The sequence below is a fragment of the Rhipicephalus sanguineus genome, chromosome 3 (genome assembly GCF_013339695.2).
Source record: "Rhipicephalus sanguineus isolate Rsan-2018 chromosome 3, BIME_Rsan_1.4, whole genome shotgun sequence".
Lineage (NCBI taxonomy): Eukaryota > Metazoa > Arthropoda > Arachnida > Ixodida > Ixodidae > Rhipicephalus > Rhipicephalus sanguineus.
In genome coordinates, this window is record NC_051178.1 from 198617239 (window position 1) to 198633378 (window position 16140).

The window sequence follows — 16140 nt, forward strand, 5'->3', positions numbered from 1 at the left end:
CCATCTCGGGGCGTTTGTGCTGCCTGATGTTCGATGTATGAAGTGTACCAGCTATTTTTGTTCATTGTAGCCGTCAGTTTGCCTGCGCATTGACGTTAAAGCATTGTCGTGTTCAAAAATAATTCGACATCAAGGATAATTCGATTTTCCTGAGTTCACTGTAGTTGGATTTGACTATAGTGACCTCTAGAAAAAGAAACGATAGTTGAATACAGTAGAACCCCGCTGATACGTTTTTGAAGGGACCGTAGGAAATAAACGTAAGAGACGGGAAACGTAAGAGCCGAAAAACAGGAAAAACGGCAAAATATTTAGTGGTACAGAATTTTATTTCAATTCTTGCGAGTAGCACGAAAATTGGCGTGCTCAGCCGCGATCTAGTCGATGGATAGAAACGCGGAGCTTAGGACGGCCTCATCCACAGAAATGTAATCAACGTATGTGATTTTTTTAACACCAACAGCTGTAGGCATGAAAGAACTAAGCACACGCAATCACGACCGGCGCGGCGAGTCCGACTGCGAACCGCACGCACGACCACGCGAGCTCCAACCAGCTCGAACTCCTCCCGTTCTCCGACAAATGATGATGATGAGTCTACGCCAATGCGATGGCAGAAGTGAATGCCAATCTCGAAGGCCTTGCTTTCGCAAGCAGTTACGTCATTCACGCCATGTTTGTGCAATACAAATCTCAGAGGCTATGCTTTTGTCAATAGTAAATGCCAATCTCGAAGGCCTTGCTTTCGCGAGCAGTTACGTCATAGACGCCATCTTTGCAATTTGAATCTCGAAGGCCATGCTTTTGTTTGCATCAATTGAAAGATTCTGTTGCTTGCGCCTCTCATGCGGCTAATATTACGGTCAAACGAGGCCAAACTGCGTGAAAATGCACCATGGCCGCTCTCTTTGGTAGTCACTCGGTCGGCTCCGAGCGCACTTCGCGACGTATCATACGGGAACGGTCTGACAGTTACGACGTAACAGCGGGGTTCCCAATACATTGTATCCTATGGGAGCTATGCCGGGACCGGCGGAAAACGACGTAACAGCCGGGAAAACGCAGCAGTGAGGAACGTAACAGCGGGGTTCTACTGTAATGTCATTCTCGGCCATATACTTATCCAGAGAGGAGATCATCAGAAAATGCGTTATAGTTTGCCAACTTGTCTTTGGCAGTTGATGGCCACCTGGCAGCATGCGGCAGGTTAATTTTATTTTTCATGTGCATATGGCCCAAAAATCCTTATTTCCACCACAATAACTTCAAGGTACAGAGCCATGAGACAAAGAGTTCCATGTGGTAGTGCAAGGGGTCCTGTACAGAGTCAGACATGTTATTTATTTATTTATTTTTTATTTTTGAGCCACTTGTTATACAATACTGTGCCACAAGGACGAGCAATGCATCAGGACAACCCACCATGTTGTGTGTCCAGGTTCTGCATTTACGCGGCACCAGCACGGTGCACGTCCATTGTCCCGTGCCCTGTCGAGTCCACTGGTGAGCCTGAGCCCTCCGGGTGGAAGCAGCAGCCCCCAGCACCAGTCGGAATTGGGCAGCCCCCCTCCACCACATGGGAGCCCCCCACACCGGATGACCACAGCATTGGCCTACGACAGCCTCATGCTGAAACACCAGTGCATCTGTGGCGACTACTCCAGCCACCCAGAGCACGGTGGCCGGCTGCAGAGCATCTGGGCACGTCTGCAGGAAACGGGACTGGTGGCTCGCTGCGAGGTGGGTTGGTTATTTAATTGTTTATTAATTGGCACAGTATTGCTAGCCTCCAATGAGGCTGTAAGCAGGTGTGGCTAGTATAAAGCATAGAACAAAGCGCTCGTGTGCAACGAGAATCAAAACAAAACAGTCGTGTCACATGAATCGACAAGAAAAAGAAACACGCTCCTGAAAAGCACAGTAGAAAACAGCACAATACAATGGAGACAAGAAAGACCACACAGGACCAGCAGTGCACAAAGCATACACGCAAAGTTTCAGACACTAGTGTACACAACTAATTGCAAAAAAAGAAGGAATGACATAACACATTTTTCATACATAAAAGAAATCAGAACACAACAGTTGTATCACACCAACTGACAAAAAGAAATAGAAATCAAGGAAGTTCATGAAAGGCAAAAGCGCTCATCAAAAGCAACATAAGCCCGCAGTGCGAGGTTCTCAAGACGAATACTTCATGCACAAGCTTTTTGTCAAGACCAAGTAGTGAATTGAAAATTGCTCTCCTAAACAATGCTGGGGAAAGTGTAGACAAGTTCATGACACTAATGCAACTAAATGTGGCCCTCAGTAACCTCAGCTGCTTGTGCAATGCAGCATAACCTCAATTCAACAACTGGACTAAACCAGTTTCAGCTTCAGTTTATTGGCCCTTTTCTCAAATTCACATATGGCCCTGGAGAATACTGAAAAACACACACAAAAAAATTGTGTTATCAGACACTGCAGATGTCTCATATAGTGGCCCTAGCTCTAGAGACATTTGTTTGTAAAATCAGAAATCCCTCCCAAATTTTTGTTTATCTATCAAGGAATCTCGACATTGTTCCAGATGCTCACAAACACGCCCCGCACTTGTGACCTAAGACAGCATGCAGCAAGTGAAGGTGCACTTGTGTGAGGTGTAGTTTTCAGTGAATATAATTCTTACAACACTTTGCAAGAAATGAGTTAGCAAAGCTTGAGCTTGTTTCTTCGATATTGTTGTGGAATAGAGTGTGTGACACTATTATGAACATGTAACAGTGTATTGTTCTGCATCATTGAAGGAAATGTATAAAACAAGATGAGTGAGTAGCTTTTTCGGTGAAAAGTTGTGTGGTTGAGAACAATATTCATGATTAATAGATGTTTCTTGCCTATTTTTCATAATGAAGATAGCCATCAAGTTCACGGTGACACTTGCAGTAGCAGTTCATTGCTGAAAGGCGTCTCACTTCCTTTGCTTGACATTGCTATTTACTTTTTAACCATTCATTGGATGCGTTTCATCGTATGTGCACTTAGACACTACTCCATTTATGCGCAGAAGTGTTGCAACTGCACCGTAGGAAATTTCTGAAATAAGTCTCTGTGTCACTTATTTTACAACAGAGGATCCGGTCACGGAAAGCCACATTGGAGGAGATACAGTCGTGTCACGAGTAAGTGCCCCTTTGTGTTACAGCAAAAGGTCTTATCATGGCCAGTATGCAACTGTCGGATATGAGAATGTAACGTCACTTTTCGCGTGCTTTTTTTTTTTTATGTGCAGTGAGGGCTATGCCTTCATGTTTGGCACTAATCCACTGAACAGGCAGAAACTGGAGATGAGCAAACTAGGTGAGTCTGTCTTGGTATTATTGGCCTATGGCATTTCTGTAACCTTCTTCAATTTCCCTTCGTGCCCATTTCCCAGTGTCGCAGATGAGATAGGAGATGGACCATGTTTTCATGCACGCAATGTGAACACTCCGTTCAGGTAGCAGTGGACTCTCAATTGTGTGACTGCACTGAGTTATAACACATCCCCCTAATTAACACATCCATTTAAGCTATCCTGATAAAGTCTATCCCTAACCTAAGCAAGCCAATGTCAGTGCAAAGAGACAATATGGAAACTTCGTGATTGCACTGCCCTATGAAATAAAGAAAATATACAGTAGACTCTCAGTAAACTGCTCAAATGGAGCAACCACTTCTAATATGATTGGCTTTTTACTTGAATTTTGCACCCCTGTTCATCTCTCAGTAAATGAACACCTGTTATATGGAACATATTTTTCTGGTCCCTTCAGGTTCCATTTGAAGAGAGTCTACTGTAAATATGTGTCTGCTGTCTATGCTCTCATTTACATTTGCATCGCACTGTTCAAAACGGTGTACAGCAGAATATAATAACCCCTGGTGGTTTTCTGGTATTTCAGAGCTTCCCATCAAGAGCTTTGTGATGCTACCATGTGGAGGCATTGGCGTGGACTCTGACACCACCTGGAATGAGCTGCACACGGCAAGCGCAGCGCGTATGGCTGCTGGCTGTGTTGTCGATCTTGCTCTCAAGGTGGCCATGGGTGAAGCCAAGGTGACTTTACGCTTCCTCTCACACAAATGCTAGTGTACTGAATTATTCAGTGTTATGTCTGCATATGCAGGCTTGCCACTGTAAAATATGTGCCTTTTTATAGCCAGTCAGTAAGTTTCTGTAAGTTGTCAGTACATGTGATATTTTCTGTCTGTCTAGGATGCACTTCATTTATAACTTTGCGTATAACTTTTGTATTCACAAACCAGTGGCATTAGTGGCCACCTTTCAATTGACATCGCGAAATTTCTTGTTTAAAGGTTGGAAGATGGCAGGGGCGTAGCCAGAAATTTTTTTCGGGGGGGGGGGGGGTTCAACCATACTTTATGTATGCTTGTGCGTACGTTGGTATGTGTGCGTGTATATATACACAAGCAAAATTGGAAAATTTCAGGGGGGGGTTTGAACCCCCCCAACCCCCCCTTGGTTACGCCCCTGGAAGAAGGCTAACCAAAGGAAATAAGATTGGATTTTCTTGTTGAATGAGGCCTCTTAGTATTGCTCTTATAAGTAAAGCTGTAAATTGAATGCAACAACTTTCGTGTAGTTTTCATAAAGTATGGATATGACAAGTGAGAAGTCCTACATATTCCCTATAAGTGCACTGTATAACTTGTGTGACTATAAACAATCGCTGTTATAAAGTTGTGCATGGAGCACTGTTATGTCGTACTTTTTCACATTTTCTGTTTACATTGTTCCGATGTTCCTTCTTGAAACCTGTTCCCGTTTGTCAGCGGGGAAAAATTACAGCTAGCACAATTTATCATTTTGATATGTTTCTCTTCATATCTCTCGCACACAATCTACTTCTTGACACTTCATGACTCCCAAGATCTTACTGTATGATTTCATATTTTCCAGTGTTCACCTTTGCATACTGGAATTAAATTATTTGTGACCTTGTTTCGTCTTTTTTTTCTTCTCTAATGTATGCAGAACGGTTTTGCTGTGGTTCGCCCTCCTGGTCACCATGCAGAGTTCAAACAAGCGATGTAAGTCTAGCACAAAAGCTTGGACAACTTCCAGCAGTGTCGAAACGGACAGTTTTCCTTAATTTGCATAAAATAGTCGAAGTTTTATTCTGGCAGGAAACTGAAGTGGCCAATAGACAATTGTCACTTGAGTGTGCTTCTGCCCCATGCTTGTCATTCTTTCATGCTTTCAACAATTAGTGACTGTCCAGAAATGTTCAAAAACATTCTCATGTGTAAATACAAATGAATAATTCAAGTTATTTGATCTTCTTGCAGAATGCTCTGTGAAACTTTTGGTTGTAAATATGTTTGTAAGCCACACTGCACAGGAACACTGTGAGCTCTTACTGTCCATGGTAAAATAAATTTCGTGGCTTAAATCTATTGGACAAGGTTAAAGAATTTTGGACAAGCATGACCCTTTCCAAGCTTGCAGTGTCTTTTTGCTGCTGGGCACCCATCTTTTTTTATCCAATCTGTACAGAAATTTAGCGATTGCATTCACTGTAGCAAGCCAAACGAAATGCGTAGAAAAAGAATTATTGTTGGCTTAACTTGGAACGAGGGTCACATTACAAGTTTCTGCCTTCCAGGGGATTCTGTTTCTTCAATTCCGTGGCAATCGCTGCTAAGCAGCTTCGGCAAAAGCTCAAGATGGAGAAGATCCTCGTGGTGGACTGGGTATGCTCTACGATTTATTTATTTTTCTTTTAAGTCACTGCATTGTGTTTCGTCCAAAGAAAGTGCAGTGGTCACTGTAGTTTTATCTGCTTCAAGTGCTGTGCACACAATGTACAAGCCAAGACAATACACCAAAAGCAAAATCACTACTGAATATAATGATATTTGAAATGTCTCACATACGTATCACAATACTTCTGTGCTGCAAGCTTGAATTGCACAAAATATTTTTATGGAAACTAGTTTGAAGGCTGGGTGTTTTCTCTCGGTGACGATCTTCACATATCAGTTTCAGTTCTGTCATTGCTTTTAACGACGTTTTACCTCAGGCATGGTCAAGTAGCTGGACAGGTGCTCCTCAGTGTTTTATACATGAAGTATAGTTGATGTTCTTATATTTAATATTCCTGTAGATATCTTTTGTGAACTTGATTCTAATTGTAAACTTGACAAAAGTAAATGGAGAATTGAAAATTCTTTATCCTTTCCAAAGCTTTGTTCTTTTCATAATTCCTAGGATGTATAGCATATGGGGTGTAACTAAATTTTCACTGGATGGTATTTACTGGTGTCTGAAGGGCTTACAATTAGAGCTGTGCGAATAGCAAAATTTTGGGTGCGAAGCGAATTCTAATATTGAAGTATGAGTGCGAATCGAATCGAATATTTTTCGAATATTTCTAGAGTATTTTTCGAATACTTCGAAGCGAAATTGCAGAAAAAAAAGTTAGGATTCCTAAGCATATTCTTATGAGATAGCAACATGAAAGTGTTTCTTTTCACTAGGTTGGTGAAGCACTGGCGGGGTGGTGTTCCATAGTTGTCTTATCAAGAATGAGGCAATGTAGAGGCCGAATTCTATTTATGTACATGATTTGGTGCAACCAAGTGTTGCCGACACTTTACACGTGATAGGCAAAGATACCATTTCCTCAGCCTCTCCTCTTCTTTCAACTTCTGTGGAAGCCCAACTGATGTGGCGGACAAGGGTGTGCTCCCTTCAAGCCTGGAGTTCCAAATCTGCCTCATAGACGTCGATATATAAGAACATCTGAAATTTCGGACGCTAAAAAGCTTCGGCTTCTGATTTTTCGGACTTCCTGCCCAAATTTTTGGTCCAAAACAGCGTTAATTGAGCCCGCACCTCTGCCACATCTTTCATCTCCATGTTGCAACCAGCGTTTTCTTGAGTTAGTACATTTGCGACTGTAGCAGAGCTTGAAAGGCAGCTTTGCTGCAATACTGGGCTGTGATGAGGTGAAGCATATTTGAAACTCTAGGGACCACTTCCAATTGTACGTTGTCTGCGTCTTGGCAAAGTTCGACCGTAACGGAGCTTAAAAGGCAGCTTTGCAGCAACACCGGGGTGTGATGAGGTGAAGCATATTGAAAATATAGGGACCACTTTTAATCGGACTTTGTCTCTTGGCAAAGTTCGACCGTAACGGAGCTTGAAAGGCAGCTTTGCCGCAATACGAGAGTGTAATGAGGTGAAGCATATTAAAAAAATCTGACGGGGTCATTTTTAATCGGACGTTGACTGTATTTGTTTTTGGGAAGTTTGAATAGTTCGAATAGTAAAACTCTAGTGTAAATCGAATCGAATAGCAAACACTATTCGAAAAATATTCGAAATTTCGAATGTTCGCACACCCCTACTAACAATACTATCATGCAAGAGCCTTGTTTCAAGGCCTATCGTTACATACTGGAAATGCGCTACTGAGCATCGGACCATGTGAAGTTTTGCCCCGCCACGGTGGTCTAGTGGTTATGGCACTCGGCTGCTGACCCGAAGGTCGCGGGATCGAATCCCGGCCGTGGCGGCTGCATTTTCGATGGAGGCGAAAATGTCTGAGGCCCGTGTACTTAGCTTTAGGTGCACGTTAAAGAATCCCAGGTGGTCGAAATTTCCGGAGCCCTCCACTACGGCGTCTCTCATAATCATAGTGTGGTTTTGGGACGTTAAACCCCAGATATTATTATATTATTATTACCATGTGAAGTTTTGTATTTTTTGGTAGAGGGGGACACAGACACTCAAAATCTTTGAAAAGTTTAGTTTTAGGTAAGCAGAGCCATTCACTGCGCAGAAAGTTGGCAGTGGCAGTACCAATAGAATCACTCCTTTCTTGAGTTCCAAGTTTGAAAACCAAGTCTTTGTTGTTATGAAGTTTGTCTTGTTATGAAATCGATAGTGTTGAGGACACTAGTTTTATTGACTTGTTTCTGTTCCACCAATCATTGCTTCTTTCCAGGATGTCCACCATGGGAACGGTCTGCAACAGATCTTTTATGATGACCCGCATGTGTTGTACATCTCCCTTCATCGACACGATGATGGCAATTTCTTTCCTGGCACCGGTGATCCTCAGGAGGTAAGGCTCGTTTGCTGGCAAGAGACGAGTTATAGTATAAAAAGGAGACATTCCCAGCTTTTACACTCTTATATCTATAAAAAGAAAATCTTTGACAAATAATCTGACTTTCACAGACCTGCTTATGCTGTTAAACCGAAGATGTTAGAAGGACAGCCTGACACCTCTTTGCAATACAGTGTAGTTGACCGTCAGTTAATGAAAAGATGAACAAAGACAGTCTGGTCGCTCTCCACCAGCTATTCGCATGCTGGAAGTCACTTGCAATGCAGTAAATGCTCTGAAATTGGATCGAGTTGGTAGCTGTTTGTTATGATACTGCAGCATGCACACAGCAAACGAGGACACTGTCAAAGGAAACATGCCGGAGAATTTTTTTATCTTTTACTCTCAACGCAGCTTATCTTTAGGAAAGAAGTTTACATGTGCCTGTGTGTTTATGATCCTAGTGCAGTTGTGTGTTTCCTTTGACAGTTACCTCATTTGTTTTGTGTGCACCGCAGTATTTTAATCAACAGTTGTGATATGATTGCAGCATGAGTTAGCAGAAAGTCAGGTAGCTGATTTTGTATACAGAGAATACATACATGTGTCCCTGCCCACAGTGGTGCCCTAGTAGTTGTGGTCTTCATGGTATTACTATGGGGAAAGAATTCAGAAACACTTGTGCACTGAGCTTTGGCTGCACATTAAAAAGAAGCCCAAGTAGCAAAAGTTAATTCAGGGCACCCTCATTATGAATCGAATCTCTCGTGACTGTGTGCTGAATTGGAATATCAGGATCAGCCAACCATTCGCTACATCCAATATGTATTTGCCTTCCCCTCTTAGGTCGGCATTGACGATGGCACAGGCTTCAACATCAACATTGCCTGGTCTGGTGCATTAAACCCACCAATGGGTGACGCTGAGTACATTGCAGCTTTTCGGTGAGTGCTACTCTTCATGTTGCATGCCAGCTCTATATTTAGCAAGTTTTCACTAGAGGTTGCTGTGGAGCTGCATTGCTCATATGAATTGTCCTTATTTTAAGTGATGTGTGAACTCTATTTCTTGGCATGCATATTTAGCGTGCATGTACAAGTAACGTATCGATTTTTTATACAAAAAGGTGTAGTAGTATCTCTCTTTATGTCATTTGTTTGCCCTCTTTTCTCTTTATAGTTTTTTTACAACATGTAAATAGCGGAACCATTAACTGAATTGTTGATAACTGAATGGATATGTGCCTTAGAATACTGTACATGTGTTCATTCATTTGTTTACACTCGATGGTATAATTCACTTACCGTAGTCTCTTCTACATATACTTAATTGAGACTTAATTGAGTGGTAGCAGATTGAGGGCTGTTTAACATGTTTTGTTCCCATTACTTGGTATTCTTTTCTTTTTCTTCTGACGAGACCTCCTGTATTACTTTTGCAATTTTTGTCTAATTTCTCCAAATGGGGTACGGGATATATGGGAGTCTGTGATCCACAGTGGCAATGCCACCTTTCCTGGAAATTATCATGCTATAACATGAACATTCTCCACACATTTCCATCCATCTTTTGCTTGTGCGCACAGCTCTCTGAGCAGTGGTGACATAGGATGAAAGAAAGCCGAACCTTGAGTGTGTTCCATAAACTGAGCAACATTGGAAAAATTGGTGCCTTTTTAATTCTTTCACTGCCGGGTTTTTTTTGGCGCTGCTGCACACTGCATGCCGGGTTTTTTTATTCTGCACGTTATGTGGAAATTTTCTGTTAGCAATGCAATAGGATTCGTATCGCGAAAAATGGCAAAAAAATCGTTTTTCTGAAAATCAAATTTTCAGTTTCTGGAACCCTTTTTCTATCTGATTCCAAAATATCTACACTGAAAACCACCCAGAAGTGCTTCGAAAAATTTGTTTTGCCCTCCGAGGTGGCGAAAATTATTGTGGAAATCGCAAAAAAACAGCGATTTTCAAAAAACTGTAGCTCCGCGATGGCGCGACCGCGAACCAACTTCTTGGGCTTGTCGGAAAGGGCATTTCTCCGTGTTCAAATTGCCCGCTTCAGCGGGCTCCTCCATTCAGAAAGAAGAGCACAAAAAGCAAACACTTGAGAGTCGTTCCGAGGCCTGCGATTGGCCGCGTCCGCCATGTTGCCCCAGCTCGCCTCGCCATTGGTCGGATGCTCGGTCCGGGAGATCGTCGTCTGCCGATTGCGCGTCGCCAGTTCACGGCTGTCGAGAATCGCGCTACTTCGTGACACGTTCGCAATTGTTCTGTGTTCACGGCTCGACGATCACTTAGAATATAATTACGCTTTAGTTTGGAGCTGCAAGAGGAAGTTCGATCTGATTACGATGGTGCGCCGCGCTCCTAGCGAACATCGCAAACGCGCGTCTCGGACCGACTCTCTAGCGTTGACTTCAGCGTCGGATTCGCGGTTAGATGTTTTGATTTCTGCTTATCAGCACTTCTGACATCGTGACGAAGGCCATCGCGGGACAACTCTTTGTACTCACGACCACGCATTACGCACTTCGAAGCAAGGGGCACCACGACCTGCGCACCTACTGCTCGGAGTCGTCACTAGGCCTAACGCCGCTCACGGTGCCGTTTAGCGAGACGAACCTCGAACCTTGCGGGCAAGAACAACGCGCTAGCGTACCCGCGGCTAAGTGCGTCTTCGCAAGCGAAGAAGCACATCGCTCGCCGGCACTTCGGAGCCGCGGATGAACATTTTACGCATCGGCAGTGAACTGCACAGCCAAGCTCGTCGGACCCCACGGCCACGAACTGCTCGGAGCAGTAGCAATTTCGCGCGTTGGCATCTGAAAATGCGAGACCAAGTATACTGCGCGCAGATTTTTCATCATCGTAGCTTCGCATTCGCGCATCGTCACCGAACGCCGCGACCAAGCCTATCACGCGCCGGCTCCACGGACCCCGCGGCCGCGCACTTCGCGGTCAGAGTGCTGTCAATAAGCACTAGCGATGTAATTTAGACGTGCTTGGAGCCGTGCTTGGTGTCGCCGCAGGCGTTTATGAATGTTCTGAAACAATGAAAGCCTCGTAGACTAGCGTTGCCGCGGTCGACCGAATGATAATACGTTTCACACGCGAGAGTGGCAAAAGAACGTGTATCAAGCAGGGGGACGGATTTTTATCTGCCCGACTCGCGTCATTGAATAAACTGCTCAAAAATCCCTGTGCCACTGACGTCTTGGCCATAACTGTTTGTTATTTGGAACGAAGGCATCGGTTATCATGGTGTGAGCCATTTTCTGTCACAACAAACCTCTCTCGATCTCTTTATAAAAATTATTCAATAATTAATTGTAATCAATAAGCAAGACTTAATTATGCTAATGACAGCATAAATACAAGAAATATGTGTAATTATTTCCGTATATGGCCTTATTAGATTGCAATATCTTCTATTCTGTCATGTCTATCACACCACACCTTCATACAGAGAACTTGGTTTGAAATCCAGACTGGTTTTTTGTAGATCAAAAAAAGAAGGAGGTTATGAAAAAAGAACAAAGGCACACTGGAGAAAGGCCACATATCCAAGAAGTGAAACATCATAAAAAAAAACCAAAGATCACAATCTTTAGGTGTTTCAGAGAAGGCCAAACTTTAAACGCAGTTTTCTCAATACTGTTTTTTTGGCATGTTGCTCAGCTTGTGGAGCAGATATCTTGGCAACTACTGCACAGATTTTGATTCCGTTTTTTTTTCTTTTAATCCTTGAAGTCTTGTTGACAGGATGACATTATTCTTTACCTTGCTTAGGGCCTAGTTTTTTTTGTATGTGATAATTAGTGCATGAGAAGTTCTGATGCAATACATGAAGCTGATGGGGATGTTATTTGTAAAAAAACTAAAAGGAATAGACAATTTTTAATAATGTTATCCTGTGTAGTGTTCTTTTGAGTAAAGATCAAAACCACTTGGACCTTCCTGGCATGTTTTGTTACAATGCTAGGCTTTTCACAAGCAGAGTATGTCATCAGATTATGTAACATAGTGTAATTTGAAAACTACTCGAGATATCGCAATGAAACTTGATATATAGCTATTCGAGACACTCTTCAGTGCGCCTGCCAAATTTCATTACTGTAGGTCAACAAACAAAAAAGTTTTTTTCGATCGCCACCTCCCCCCTTAAGGACGTGTAAACATTTTTATAGGGGATTATCTCATCAAAATTAAAGTAGCACTCATTACAAGTAATGAATTAATTAACTAAATAATTAACTTTTAATAAATAATTACCCAGTAATTCAGAGTTGCTGAAACACTAATTATCCATTTTATTCGCAGTCCGATTTATTCAAGAGCTCTTGAATTTCTTCTTCTGTCAAATAGCACGTGCATGTGCCACACTGACTCGCCATGGCTGCACTGCTGAGACGCTCCCAAAGAGGCGCGAGCTGACTCTGATGTGCAAGCATGCGTTCCCTCAGCTGTTAAAAATTTCACTACAAGTTATATTTGTTTGTATGTGCTCTCCATAAACGGCAGCACACGTCCTCTTTTTTTTTTTTACAAGCGCTTTCTCACAAGTGGCAAGGAGTGATTTAAAAGAGACAAAACAAGTGTCTCGGGATCAGCAGGGCTTGTGCGTGTGTCATCACCTGAGTTATCTCGGAATTGGCAGTGAAAAGGTTAATGGCAAATGCCCCCTTGCACCGAATTCAGCATCACTAGGCAGAGGATGAACAAATACAGTAGTTTGCTGATGCTGAGACAAAATGAATTGTATTCTGGTATGCATCCTTTATAAAGAAAAGTGTGTTTACTCTGTGCTTATTTTGCTCCTCCTTTCTTTTTCAGGACCATTGTGATGCCCATAGCTCGAGACTTTGACCCGGAGATTGTCCTGGTTGCTGCAGGCTTTGATGCAGCTGCTGGCCACCCACCGCCACTTGGCGGATACCAGATATCACCAGCCTGTAAGATGTTTCTCAAGTTATCTTGGGTGTGGTTACGCTAGTGTGTCCACTGAATGCAGTGCTCTTAACGCGTGCCTTGGGATTTGGCGGTGTGTGACAACAATATATAACAACTTAGGGCATTTAGTAGGTGTAGCACATTGTTCTGAACACCATTAGTCACCTGCCACAATATTTATTTAGAGTAAACCTTACAGGCTCATCTTTTCTAAACAAGTGACCGAGAAACTCGCCTAATGGCACAGCAGCTAACCAGCACAAGAGCTGTTTAATGATGACCAGGGAGTGTGAACTGCACATGTACACTCACAGATACACACGCCACATGCACTAGTTCTATCTAGAGACGTCATCATATGACAGAAGGGGGGGGTGGTGAAGCAGCAATAATGATACTTAACCTCTCCTCCCCCATCACATGTAATGTGAGTTGCTTAGCAACCTGCACAAATGACTTCATTTTCAAACACTAGCCCTCACATCTGCATTAGTATGTACTTTAAGTAGTGCAAGAACAACAAAAATAGAATAACTAGGTAGATGTGTTGCCCTGTTAAATAACTAGAGAATGTTGTTTTCCAGGTTTTGCCTACATGACGAAGCAGCTGATGACATTGGCCAAAGGCAAAGTGGTGCTCGCCCTAGAAGGAGGGTGAGTAAGGTTCTCTGTTCAATCATGCTTTACCATAATCGATGCCTTATGTTTGCTTCTGTTTTTTAATGCGTGTTATGACAAGCTTTCATGCTACTCTACACACACTTTCCATGTTAAAACTACTTCTTTGTTGCTGTATGCAAGAACACATGCCAAATTCTGCAAGCAGCTTTCGCAAAGTGCAGGACAAGATCGTGCTATCTGCTTTCTAATAGCACGCCAGTACTCATTGTAGGCCATGTTGATAGAGTATTCGCAATGCCCATAGACTGTCGCGCCACCGAGCGGAATCGAGGAGCGTCCTCTCGAGGAGGGTTAGTAGACGACAAAATGGCGGCACTATGCAGTCGCTCCCTTGTTCGGCTGTGCTAGGCTCAGTGTTAACGCGTTGGCAAGAAAGGAACACTACGACTTTGCATGTTCCCTGCGTCAGTGAACAAACCGGGCCCTCCGTGACACGAGAAATCTAATTCGTTCTTGCGAGAAGCGAAGTTTTCGTGAAAATACGTGGCAACTCGCGCTTTCAATGCTAGCCCACAGTGTACACATACTATCAGCTTCGCGAGGCTTACTGTAGCCACGTAGGTAAGTTAAATGTTATCGTCTGACATATTTAGTTGAAGCTCATCCTGTTTTACTTATATATATAATTGGTCAGTGTTTCTTGTAGTGCATGAGTCCCATAACACTGTACGCGGGAGGGAGGTCGCGCGGGCTCGCGATGTGCTCATGTATAACTGAGCGATCTCAAGTTGGCGATACATTAAAATAGGGCCTCTATCCTTTGTCAGCAAAGCGCTGTTAGGAATCGTGCGAGCGACGTTTCAATCATTCAAGGACGCGTCTGCTCGACGCCTTTCGTGCAGCGAACGCTTTCCATCCACGCCGTCCTTCGCCAGTGTGTTGGTGGTGTTGGGTTTCATAGCCACCGCTGCGCCGCTTGTTTTTGTACGTTTGTTGATAGGTGGCAGCACACTGCAAGCGATTTGCTTGTTGACCGGTCTGAGAGCAAAACGTTCTCCGCGCCCAGACGTCTCTCTAATTGTAAACGTGGTGACGCGGAGTGGTCGAAGTCGTTCGGCGGAGGAAATTCTTCAGATTGCTTTCAGCAGTGATGTTGAAAGAAACCATCTCGACGACGAGGATTTTTCACTGGACGTAGAAGACTGTGAAAGCACCGAGAGATAGCGACGATGAACCACCAGCTGCTAACTCACGACGAGCGAGTTGCACTTCACGTCCCCTCGTGCGTTAATGTTCTTTCACGCTCGTAACTCGTAAGTCACTTTGGTTGTATTTAATGTATAATATCCTTGAGCGAGATCAAAATAAAAGCATAGTTCCTCTTGTGCATTGCATGTATCACAATTATTGTGGATATTATGGAGCGCCGCATGCCGCCAACACGCTCGAGCTCGACCAGTGAAGCGAAATGGTAGAGCGATGGAGCGTGCAGTCACGGCCACAATCCACGCCTCTCGGCGAACTTCTTCGACGTTGCGAAAAGCACACGTTTGCATTCTTTTCGATATTCATGTTTCGATCGTGCTGATCGAACCTGCAACATGCGAGTGAAGTACCACACGGCTAGAGTCTCAGCATGGCTGTGACACAAGCGCTACTGAATGGCATGTTAAATGCTTGTGTTCCGTTGAAGACGTAACTCCGCGTTTCCGACTGCGCAAGTAATGACGAAGGGGTATTATCGCAGAACACTTTTATGTTTGCAAGCCATCATCACGCGCAGCAGCGATGGCGCTACTCGCTGGCGGCCTACTACTGCGGCAAATCCGTCAGGCAGGCTCGGTACGTACTACCTCGGAGTGCCGTTCAGCTCATACGTCAATTCTAGTTCATACAGGTTTATGTAGCACGCACAGGATTTCGCAAAGCATCGTTATGCACGGTAACGGAGCTGAAATATAACCTTTCACTTCGCACCAAATAATTAGGTGGCGAGTACTTAGCACCTTCCATGGTTTGGGAAAGTATTTTAGTCTCATATCCATGTCAGCGCAGCTCATAACTTCATCCGGTGAAAGCGGCATGGTCCGTACGTCCGCACGTCCTATCTGTTCCTATGCTAACAATCGGGTTGACCCTCCTCCTGGCGCCATCTTGAAAAGCACGGCGCGCCACCTATAGTTCGTGGGCATTGCGAATAGCTTTCATTTAGAATTACGGTTGTTGCATGATTTTGCATTGGTGATGCTTTGATTCTGAGGTCGTGCACCCTGTGCTTGCTGCTACATAATTGTCTCTATAGACTGTTGCCATTTTTTGCATAGTTAACATATTTGTAAATAATCTATTTCTTGCTTATTGTGAGTTTGAAGATTTACTATCTCAACAATTACAACCTCTCCTTATGATTTCCATGTATAGCTCAACTTTAGTAGGTCATATATGCATAATAAAGCATTGCAAAA

General features: G+C 43.5%; 1 protein-coding gene across 15 annotated transcripts in view; it reads left to right on the forward strand.

Annotated features, from left to right (window-relative positions):
• Positions 1 to 16140, forward strand: part of LOC119388044 (histone deacetylase 4) — a 552121-nt gene that overhangs the window by 231428 nt on the left and 304553 nt on the right. The window contains exons 14-22 of one of the 15 annotated variants that reach the window (XM_049413797.1): positions 1439 to 1740; positions 3118 to 3167; positions 3278 to 3345; positions 3930 to 4084; positions 5024 to 5079; positions 5655 to 5742; positions 8001 to 8120; positions 8952 to 9049; positions 12938 to 13056. The exons of 13 other annotated variants lie outside the window; for them this stretch is intronic. In XM_049413797.1, the coding sequence (XP_049269754.1) occupies positions 1439 to 1740; positions 3118 to 3167; positions 3278 to 3345; positions 3930 to 4084; positions 5024 to 5079; positions 5655 to 5742; positions 8001 to 8120; positions 8952 to 9049; positions 12938 to 13056 (1056 nt within the window). The remainder of the gene's footprint in view (positions 1 to 1438; positions 1741 to 3117; positions 3168 to 3277; positions 3346 to 3929; positions 4085 to 5023; positions 5080 to 5654; positions 5743 to 8000; positions 8121 to 8951; positions 9050 to 12937; positions 13057 to 16140) is intronic. One more of the 15 variants, XM_049413798.1, reaches the window with a different exon arrangement.